The following is a 12,212-nucleotide window of genomic DNA, read 5'->3' as shown; positions in this document are numbered from 1 at the left end:
ATAGTGTATGATTCCAACTCACGACATTCTAGAAAAGGTAGAGCACAGAGGATTTGGGGGGCAGTGAAAATTACTCTGCATGATACTATTATAGTGGATACGTGTCATTATACATTTGTCCAAATCCATAGAACATACACCACCACAAGCGAACGCTAATGAAAACCATGGGCTCTGGGTGACAGTGATGTATCAAAGTAGGTTCATCAATTGTTAACAAGTGTACCACTCTGATGGGGGATGAAGATAATAGGGGAAGAAGCTACACATGTATTGGGACAGGGGGTACATGAGAAATCTCTATGATCCCCTCAATTGTGCTGTGAATCTAACACCACTCTAAAAGTCTTAAAATAAAAGTCTTAAAATCCCTACACGAAACAAAAGAAAAAAACAACCAGCCCAAACCAAAAAACCAAAAAACCAAAACCCAACAAAGTCCTCTAAAGAGGGGGAAAAAGTCTGCTGCATTTCTTCCTGTAAAACATAATGTAGGCACCATGTTCACTCGCTAAGACAGATATTTGATTTGTATACAAAATGATGTTAAATATTTTAAATTATCATTATTGCTTACATTCCACTAGTAACTTCCAGATGTTTTTAGATACTACAGATTAGAAGATTAGTGAAGAACAGAAAAACTGCTGAGTGGAGGAGGAGTTGCCTTCCCTAAGGTTTGGCAGGGAGGTGGTTGATAAAATTGAACTTTAAAGAAGTGCAAACAGCCTCACAAGTGGAATAACCCCGAAGACTGCTCCATTGAAATGTTAAACACTGTTAACTACACTGAGCTATGCTGCTTCCCCCTGAAGCACCTGTTCTGAGGACATAATCCCCTGGCTTGTGACCAGCCTCCATAACCCTGAAATCTCTTTGAAGTTTATATTTTACTTTAAACATTTATATGAATTTTGCATCCTGATCCAAATATATATGTGATTTTAATTTAAAATTATGTTCCCCTTTCTTCGTGCAACCTTTCCTGAAATCTCGTAGCAAACGTAAGCTTCAAGAAGTATGTCATGCTGATTGTAGTGGCTTCTCATGCCCTTGGATTCACTCAGCTGCATAACCAATTTTGAAAACTCAGGGAAGGGTGACATATAATTCAGAAATATTTCCATAAAAATGGCTGAGAAACAAGAACATTCTGGGGATTAAAGGAATAAACTTTAGTCGCTGAAAAATGCCCTCATGTGAAACCTATATTGCTTGCAAAATACCAGGTACAGCTGGTTTGAACAATAAGCAATTACTATTTAGTTACTGTACTTCTTCACTGTCCTTTAGAGACTAATTACTTCAATTTACTTATGTGGAAAACAAGACTACTGTAAGCTTATCTAAATTATTTAGCGTTTAAAATAGCATTTCAGCTGACCTGTTGGCAACTTTGCATTTTTTTTGAGTTTTAAAGACTAAATAATAAATTATTTTAACGTGGCCATGCAATGAAATCATAACTACGTAGATATTAACAAAGAAACAAAACCAACTGCTTGCCAAACCAACACAGTTTTGGTGTCTAGTTCTTCCTAAATAATAGCTAACAGTATCTAAAAGAAAAAAAAAAAAAAACCTCCATAGACATCTCAAGAATACTGATATTTAAGGGGCGCCTGGGTGGCGCAGTCGGTTAAGCGTCCGACTTCAGCCAGGTCACGATCTCGCGGTCTGTGAGTTCGAGCCCCGCGTCAGGCTTTGGGCTGATGGCTCGGAGCCTGGAGCCTGTTTCCGATTCTGTGTCTCCGTCTCTCTCTGCCCCTCCCCCGTTCATGCTCTGTCTCTCTCTGTCCCAAAAATAAATAAAAAACGTTGATAAATGTTAAAAAAAATTAAAAAAAAAAAGAATACTGATATTTAATTCTCAGAATCACAGCAAGATCTCAGGAGTCTTAAATATTAACAGTATATAAAAATAATGTTTAATTACAACTAATACTTAGCATTTACTATGTACCAGCACTGTTCCAATGGCTTTATATATAGTAACTCATTTAATTTCAACCCTAAGAGGTAGGGTTTCAAAGATAAGGCCACTGAGACACAGAGGGTTAAATAACCAATGCAAAACACAAAAGATATTAAGTAGAACATAAACCAGGTTGGTAGACTCCAGGGACCTCTTCTTCAGTGTCACTACTGAACATTCAGTTAAAAACAAAACAAAACATGAAATCATGCCACTTGCAGCAACGTGGATGCAACTGAAGGGTCTTACGCTGAGTGAAATAAGTCAGTCAGAGGAGGACAGATAGTGTATGTTTTCACTCATATGTGGATCTTGAGAAGCTGAACAGAAGACCATGGGGAAAGGGAAGGGGGAAAAATAGTTAGAAATAGAGAGGGAGGGAGGCAAACGATAAGAGACTCTTAAATACAAGAACAAACTGAGGGTGGATGGGGGGTGGGGAGAGGGGAAAATGGGTGATGGACATTGAGGAGGGCACTGGTTGGGATGAATACTGGGTGTTATATGTAAGCAATGAACCAAGGGAATCTACCCCCAAAACTAAGAACACACTTTACACACTGTATGTTAGCCAATTTGACAATAAGTTATATTAAAAACAAAACAAAACAAACAAAACAAAACAAACCTTTCGTCATGGCATACTATGTGGTAGGTACTATGCAAGTCTCTGGGAAGGAAAAGAAGGGCAAGGCACAGCCCCCGGTCTCCAGGAGCCTGCAGTCTACCATAGGAGACTGACTCAAACCAAGTACAAGAGTTCAAGTGCTTGCTTATCCTAAACTACTAATTATTCAAACCATTTTTAAGGAATACATAACAACATCTTTACAGTCACCTGGAACATCATATGGCACTTGGACAAGGCAGTTTTTTCCTTTGTTAATCACACACTAATAAAAAATATGCTACTATTTTGCATGGAGAGCTTTAAGAAAATCAGTGAACAGAATGCAATTAAATGGCAAATGATGAACCTGTGACTTTGGATTGCTTACTGTCACCCATGACCACCTACATTGCATGGAGGTAGGGGTGAGGACTACTGGCATGTGATCATAGTAATTCTTGGGTAGCACTGTGCCATGGGTTGCAGGATGTCTCGTATCTCTGGCCACTAACTGCCACAGATTTCTCCCACCCTTGGTCATTGTGAAAACCAAAAACATCCTCATATTATTTCTGAATACCTTCAGGAGGCAGAACTGCCTGTAATTGAGAGCGACGTCCTATATTCTGAATGTCTACTGTCATTTTTGTAATTCACTTTTGTTCTAATTTTGGTCTTTTCTACTCTCCAACATGGACCTGAACTCTGTGGTTGGAATCAAAGTCATATTAAAAAAGCAACATTTTCTTAAAAATACTGAACCCTACACATGAACTCTTTCCTTAGGATCAGGAATACTATGGGTCTTCTCCTCACACATTATTATTAGGAAAAGCAAGAATTAGGTAATAATATCAAGTTTTTAATTAGTAATATGTATTTTAACTGATGAGGGCAACATTAGGAGAATGCATAAAAAAGTATAAAAGAAGAATAATTCCCTTGATCTCGGGTCACACCTGTATTTATTTTTATAAGGCCATTCATTAAAATTTTAAATTTGGTTTCAAGAAAATATAAGATTTAAGACCAAAGGAATAAATCTCAGTTCATATACTAGCTCAGTCTGTCAACATTTTCACTTTGAGTGCAAATCTTCATTTTATTTTACGTATGTGGTGAAAAATATGTTCTATCAACATAATTGCTGAGGAATTGTTAAGACTCTTTACACTCTTGACAAACAAAATTCTGACTGGCAATTCACACCTTTTCTTAGCTCTGATCTGATTGAAGTCAGAGAGAAGGACATGATCTTACCAATCACACCCTAGACTTCCTCTGAGGACTCACTCAGATCCAATTATCCTAGAAATTCTGACAGCTTGAGACCTCAGGCAGTGCTACAATTTCAAGCAAAAGCTAAAACATTTTGTAGTTAAAATTACAAAATAGACTATTTCAAGGGTGGTAACCAATATGCTATACTGTAGAATTATACATTCAGTTTGCTTCTGTAAGATTAGCATTAATATATTTATAAAATAAACAATAAAAACATATTCTATATGTTCAGTATGCTACTATTTATAAACTCCAGCTACAGGATATCACCATGGTAACAGGAATATACAAACAGCTCCATCCTCCATGCTATGATAGAAGCATCACCAATTTAAAGAATGCAATATGCTTAAGATGGGCAAAAATTATTTCCAAATATAGTCAACAACCTGCTCATGAACAGGAGAAAGATAACTACTGAAATAGAAGATAGAAGAAAACAGAATCGTTCTGCTGCACAATGACTTACAGTCACTCTTGGAACTGAGAGAATGAAATGTTTAAAAACGAATGAATGAATGAATGAATGAGCGAGTGAGTGAGTGAATGAGGCAACAGAATGACTGAAAAAACAGAAAGGAAGAAAATTCAGGTAGAAGAGCTACTATGTCAAAATGACAGTGTGATATCTGTTTATAACCTCAGCTGTAAGAACTGAATAGAACCTATAATTTGATATTTTGTACATTTATATTCAGTCTTCAGTTTGGAACAAAGATGTATAACATCGGGTCACTGATTTCAAAGAGCATGCGAACATGCATGTACATTTGTTATTTCACTTAATAAATATTTGCTGTGTGTGTTTAGGCACCAGGAAACACAAAACAAAGAAGACATTGACACCAGCCTTAGGAATTAATAGTCTAACGGATAAGGCAGTCCTCTAGATAAAACATAACAATTTAGTGTAACTCCGGAAACAGAAGTACATATAAAGCACTATGAGAACATAATGACATGGCAATGTTTTTCCCAATTAGAAAGAACTGATACTTGTATCTACACTAAAATCTGGGTTTTACTGAAAGTTAAGTGGCAGTGATTTATGAAATATTATAAAACTTACAATCTGTTTAATTGACTAGAGGCAGATAAGTGTACACAAAGACATTTACTTGAAATATGATTGCTCAACTTAAAAACAAATAATTACAAGTTGTTTACATTTCTCCAATACCTAACTAGTGTCAAAGGAAAGCAGAGAAATAACACTGTAGTGGAGCTTTATTAAATGACACTGTTGACTGCCAAAAAAACCACCGAAGGGTGACTTCTGGAACAATAAATGTCTGAGACCACCATCTCTTCTTGGGAAACTAAAAAGATCAATGTAAAAGTCTCTGAACTCCCTTGACAGAAAGCTCACCAGTGTGCCCAGGGAAAATAAAACACGCACGGTCTTGAGAGTAGGTGAGAAGATGTAGGGAAACCATGAGAGTCACCTTTGAATATTCTGCTGCTCATTTTACGTCACCAGTGAGTCCTGTGGTTGTCAGGGTTCCTAGTGAAGCAAGGCTCAAGTTTCAACTTAATTCAGTGGGAAATAGACCAAGACTGCAACTTTGCCTAAACTCATAGAGGGCAGCTACTGTTTCCCAGCGAGCAAAGTATACAAAGTTCTTTAAAGAATTACCCTCAAGACCCCACATTCTCCCCTGACATCAATGAAAGAAGAAAACCCACTTAGTAAAGAAAAGTGAAATGCCTTTTTCCTAGCTAGAAAACATTATCTCCTAGGTCACTTGAACTACTTGAGCTGTTGTGTGTTTCTTAAATAACTTTCTGTCTTTCCCTATTATCTATGCATTCAATAAACATTCTTTGTGTGCTTACTGCATCCTAGACCCGGGGAATGCAATCTTTTTCTTAAAGGGCCAGACAGTAAATATTTTAGGCTTTGCAGGCCAAGAAGAAAAAAAAAACAACAACAGAAAACAAAAAAGCAAAACAGAAACAAGCAAATTATATAGCTACTTATAAACGCATTTAAATATATAGCCATATAAAATGTAAAATCATTCTTAGCTCACAGAAAAACAAACCAACATAAACAGGTCATAGCTTGCTGATTCCAGTGCTATATCACTGTCAAATATCCAGGCCAAGCTAAGACCATTAGATTATTAAGTTAAAAGGAAAGGTTTTGCATCAAGAGCTAGCTTCTTCCAATAAGAGCTTACAGGGGCGATCTAAGAAAGCTCTGTCCAATAGAATTATCTATTGGAGAATGGATATTTCTCTTATTTCAATAGATATCTCAATACGTATAGAAAATGTTCTATATCTATACAGTTTAGTACAGTAGCCACTAGACCCAAGTGGCTACTGAGCATTTAAAATATATTCAAGGGGCACCTAGGTGTCTCAGTCGGTTGAGTGTCTGACTCTTGATTTTGGCTCAGGTCATCATCCCAGGATTGTGGGATCGAACCCTGCCTCAGGCTCCATGCTGAGTGTGGACCCGCTTGGAATTCTCTCTCTCCCTCTCTCCTTCTCTCTCTCTCTCTTTCTCAAAAAAAAAAAAAAAAAAAAAATATATATATATATATATGTTCAATGTGACTGAGGAACATTTTATTAAATTTTAATTATTTTAAATTTACATTTAGCCACATATGGCTAGTATACTGGACAACAGATTTAACAGTCATTATATATCAATTAATAGGTCTTAACTGAATTTGCTTGGGTTTTTGGCGACCTATTAAGTTAGTGTGGGTGTAAATATTTTTATAGGGCATAAATATATTTATTTTTATAATTTTACGTTTTTACCAAGAGATCAAATTCAAATTATTTTTAATTTCTAGTTACAACTGTACTGGGAGTCCAAAATTATTCATGATGTACATTATATCATGGAGGTGGAAAGACCTTCAGAGGACAATTAGTTACATTCTATCAAGTTCAATGTGTGTGACATGTTCCAAAGAGGGCAAAAGAGGCATATTACATGATGGCTCCAAACTGGATTTTTGGAATTAGGAAGATCTGGAATAAAGTACTGGTTCTACTATAGAGTAACTAGGATCTTAGGCAAGATATTTCATTTCTTTACTCCTTAGCTTTATCTGTTATGAAACAGGACAGTAACCGTAGCTTCTCTATTGGGTTGGAATGATTGTCGAATGAGATCAAGAACCCAGAACAGCATCCTGTCACTGAAATCATCAATGTCACTATTTAATTACCACCATTATTTAAAATTAATAATACTGTATGATAAATATTCTAGCAATACACTCTATAATCTGACTTAGTAGGAACCATTTCATGATTCTGCATGGGAGTTACACATGTGGTTTGGGATACATCACTGTATTGTTATCCAGAAAACATAAGTTAGAATCTAGTTTCTACAACCTACTAATGTAGCCAAGTCACATGTGTAGTCTGAGCCTCATTTCCTTATCTGAAAAATGAGAAGAATATTTGCCTCTCCAAGTTGTTGAGAGAATAAAATATGTGAAAAATCTTTGTTCCTATAAAAGACACTGAGGAATAACTACTTCCTTTCTTCTATCTCTGGGGTGAAAGGGATTATATCCTTCAAAACTTAGTTGTCAGGATTAAAGGACAGAATCAAGAGTAGTTTCTCTGCGAGTTAAATTATGACATTTATGAAAATTAATGATATGAAGAATAAAAATCATCTCAGACCAAAAATGTCAAAGTGGCCATGTTGGTGATGGTAACATACCTGCACAGGTGAAAAATCCCATGGGCATATGTCTTTGTTGAGCATGGAACATTGAAATGTAGAAAATACAGGAAGCCAGGAGATAAACTTAAGGAAGTTAAGGAAGGAGTAACCCAAACAAATGCCTCCTCTGTTCTCTGTGCCAAGTGTTTCTCTACCACGGAGACAGATGCAAATGATCTGATGCCATTACACATTATTATCAGTCCAACTACATGGCAAATAAGATTCATGTTACCTGCCAAATCCTAATGAACTGCAGCGGAGGTTCTATAAGGCCAGGTCTGACCTCAGTAGGGATGAGCGCCATGATTGATTAGCCCTGTCTGCCATGAGTCAGGAGGAGGGCCAGGAGGGGACACCTTCACACTCCATTTTCAGCAACTTTTATACCACTCATTGCTAGTTCTCTGATTTTGAGAACGCAAAACTTTGTGAATATGACTTTCACAGATCTTTCCGTACAGAGCATGGCCTGATATCTGAGAGGCCAGCTCTCTTAATCATTATATTTCTGGCTTGTAAATTATTCAGTTGGCATTCTGGTTTATTGACTAGTTTCTTGTGGGCTTAGTTACTCCAACTGGGCATGTAGGATCCATTCTCAATTCACAAAGTCCATTTTCTGAGCCAGCAATTTTGATAAGCAAACCCCACACTATGGTAAATTCACAAAGGTAAATTTTATGTGACAGAATTCTCAGTAGCCAAATGGAAGCCTGGCTCTCCTGGTCAGCAAATCACTATCAGACACTTCTTTTAGACTTTAACAAAGACTATTTGTAATCAGTTTCATCATTACCAATTTTTATATTTTCTTAGTTTTCTTAATTTTTCTTAATTTTTTATTCACAGGACTGCTTTTGCCAATCTTAGACGATCTTGGATTCTATATGTAAGCTCTCACCATCTCTCATTTCGAAGTTTAAAAGCAGCGAAAGAACTTTGAGTAGACTCTAGTTCTTTGTCTATGATTTCATCAGCCTATCAACATTACCGAGGTCTTCACCTTTCTTTTGATTCTTCCATGTTTCTTTCCCAAGCCCCCAAACACTCAGACATAGCCCATTAGGGACAGCATCATTCCTTTTTCATGTCCACACATGACTCCGATTAAACCTGCGTTTTATAATTTTACCTTTCGAACATTTGCCAACCGATTCATCATCAAGGACTCCTCTCGGTCATCATCATCATCCAGGTCCAGCATCGGCACTCCAAAGGGGTCAATGATGCTACAGCACCTGGAACCTTCATCCCTTGGATCAAAGGGGTCGACGATGATGGGCTCTGTTCCTTTTATTTCACAGCGACAGAAGGGGCAGCCCTGGCCATCTGACTCCTGAACAAACAAAATTGGTAATTGGTTTTTGTTCAAATACAACAGTACTGAGAGGGGCCAATGTTCTCCAGCTATAAAAAGAAGTTGCATACAAGAGGTTTTAGGGTAGGCAGTGAGAGTGAAGGAAGATCTGTCTTGAAGAAGTTAATAGAGTAGAACACCAACAAAATGTGATAAACGTTCAGTATGTCAAATTTTCAAAGAAAGATTTATCTTAAAAAAAAAAAAATCTCTGATTTGCCAAAGAAAAGGAGCCTAACCATTTTTCTGAATGTTCTTTTACAATTTTAATGTATCAAAACTTCAGGGTCCTGTAGGAAAATGGAAATTGAATCATATCCCTCTTTACCAGAAGGCACCAGCTAATTAAACATTCTACAAAAAGGACATTTTGATAAAAATTCATTATAAATAAAGTAGCAGTATCAATTAAAACAAGCCATTCTGGAAAAGTTCCTATGCATGTAACTATGGATAAATATTTCCATTTAATTGCCTAGGTTTTTAAAAGTCTTGATTTATAATTGGTGGGAAAAAATAAAAGTAAATTTACATCCAGAAACCATCATCTGTCCTGAGAGCCTGTCACTCTGACCCAGCTCATTTGGGATATAATGCCATGTGAAATATTAAATTCTACCTCTCATCTTGCTTTCAAATTAGATACTGCAAAAAGATCTGTGCTAATACTTTTGGGCCAGAAACTCATTTATTGGTAATTATTGAAGGTTTTGTTCAAAGTCTCCCAATTCCGGAATTCACAATTGGCAGGGAAATAGAAGACTCTGTTCTCGCCCTGCATATGATGCTGTCTTCTAGAAATAGATGGTGTCTGATACTCACCATCATTCTTTGTTTCTGCATTTTACCCTGATTTTAGTAGCGTGTTATTTAAAAAATAGTAAAAAGCAGGGGCGTCTGGGTGGCTCCGTTGGTTAAGCATCTGACTCTTGATTTCTGCTCAGGTCACGATCTCACGGTTTGTGAGATGGAGCTCCATGTCGTGATCTGCGCTGACAGAGTGGAGCCTGCTTGGGATTCTCTCCCTCTCTCTCTGCCCGTCTCCCCTCCTCTCAAAAATAAATAAGTAAGCTTTAAAAAAATAGAAGAAATCATAAAATCATTTAAAGGCAGAAATGAGATGAATCAGCACCATTTTAGAGATGAGACAGGGATGCAAAGAGAACTAACATCTTTATAAAGAAACCATTTAGTACTTAAGACTGTCCCACCCACTTGTTATGGTGGGAAACTGGTGATCTACATCCCCTCCGGTGACACTCTGATCAGCAGTGGAGTGATACTTTTGCTTCTCCTCTCACTGGACAACTGCTGATCTGTCACTCAGGCAGATCATGTGCTGGATGGGTTATTCTTTTCCAAATATCACTCAGATTAACAAACTGAACATGTCTCTTTGCCACACCAATTGTCAAAAAAGAAAAACAAACATTCTTTGCATAGGTCAATGAAAAGAAAGCAGAGCATTTCCTTATTCATTTACTGTTAGATAATTTGGGAAAGAAACTTGGAATGGTAAAGTAGTTGAACTAAGGTGCTGTGGAGAAATACAGGCATGCTGACAACAAAATCCTTTGATGTTTATTGCTGCATATGCTTAAGCTGGTGCGCTTCAAGGCAACTTAAATATTTTGCTCCATCATTCTACAACAGATGATAAATCTACGCCTTAATTATTTTATATTACATTAACATTTCCTAACACAGGAATAAATACTTAAGGAAAGCTAAACCATTCTCCTGTCTTTCGTTAACAGGAACATTAAACGTAAGTGCATATTCAATATGTTGTCATCTAGATAAAATCCCCTTATCAGAAAAGTCAAAAGGGATCCATATTCTGTGACTGTAATGGAATTTTCTAACAGATCTATGTAAGATAATTTCAAAAAGATAGTCTAATATATAAGGGCAAGATAGGAAAGATGTTCCTTGTGTGTCTTTAGTGCACGAAGGATAGAAAGTAGGACTCTGGGCCCTAAGCAGACACATCATTTGTTCATATGTTAAAATATATATATATAGAAAATCTGAAACATATACAGAAGTAGAGAGAAAAGGGTAATAAGTTTGTATACACCTACCACTCCACTCTAACAACTATCAGTTCATGTCCAATCTTGTTCCATCTGTACCTTCCACTTACTCACTTGGATTATTCTGAAGCATATCCTATACATTACATAAATTCATCTATAATGTTTTAGTGTGTATCTAAAAACAGAAAAATTTATTAAGACTTAACTAAAGTATAATTACCATAACTAAAAATTAGTGCCCTTGATGTAAATATTAAAGTCATTATTTTTTAGTACAGTGCCCACAACGTTTATGCCACAGCACTCAGCTACAAAAGTTTCTCTTAGAAATTTCAATGTCACTTTGCACATTGCTTTGGTAAGGATGACTTGGAGCTCCCGACAGAGGGTAACTGAAAAGAGGGGTTCGGAAAGAGAGCAGGGGGAGGTAATAACAGCATCTTGGTGGTACCAAGAGAAAGATTAGGAATAGCTAGCTCTTCAATACCTGAATTTAGATTTCCTCCATCTCTGCTATCTGAAAGTTTAATACTATACAAATTACTGATGTATGTTAGAGTAGCTGTTTTGTGAGTACACATCACAAAAAATATTTTCTGTTTAGCTTTATCTTTGTAGAGGGCTCACATTACTCACTGAATGAAAAACAAAAAAAATCCCCCCAAAACCCAGCTGCAATGTACATCCACTTTGATTTGCAGACATAGATCACAATGAACGTGTCTCCTTAATGATATTTACTCTAATATGACTTCACCCATCACTCTTTCTCTGTAAACTAAATACTGCCATATGCAAATTAAGTCTAACTATAAATTCTCAAATGCCACTTTGATACTCTGCCCTAGTTTCTGTCATATGGTTGATTGAATACACATGAAGAATGTCTTCGATAGACATATAACTCATCAGGATTGTGCCTCAATAATTAAAATAATGTTTCTGTCAACATATACTTAATGCAAGATCAAGGAACATATGTTAATAAAGAAAACCAATAATTCCTTTTCTAGTCCTCAACATATTCACATTCTGAGAATGTTAAGAGGAAGCATTTGGGACTCCATCCATTCTAATGGACTCAGTAGATTTTACTTCCTCAAATAAGAAATACTTCCAAACCAAAGATATATAAGTTATCAGAGAGTACTACACTCATCTGAAATGTTAACTATGTAATATGCTCATGACAAAGTAATTCAGACTCCCATGCCAACCATGAATATTGTTAATAATAG

The 12,212-nt window shown here is 36.5% G+C and overlaps 1 protein-coding gene across 5 annotated transcripts in view; it reads right to left on the bottom strand.

Annotated features, from left to right (window-relative positions):
• The window catches only part of CBLB (Cbl proto-oncogene B), a 214,784-nt gene that overhangs the window by 65,590 nt on the left and 136,982 nt on the right, over positions 1-12,212 (bottom strand). For all 5 annotated transcript variants that reach the window (XM_058731522.1, XM_058731523.1, XM_058731521.1 and 2 more), the window contains one exon: positions 8,711-8,914. In XM_058731522.1, coding sequence (XP_058587505.1) covers positions 8,711-8,914 — 204 coding nt within the window. The remainder of the gene's footprint in view (positions 1-8,710; positions 8,915-12,212) is intronic.

This window comes from Neofelis nebulosa, chromosome 5 (assembly GCF_028018385.1).
Source record: "Neofelis nebulosa isolate mNeoNeb1 chromosome 5, mNeoNeb1.pri, whole genome shotgun sequence".
In the NCBI taxonomy this organism is placed as follows: domain Eukaryota; kingdom Metazoa; phylum Chordata; class Mammalia; order Carnivora; family Felidae; genus Neofelis; species Neofelis nebulosa.
This window is presented reverse-complemented; position numbering and strand designations above follow the sequence as displayed.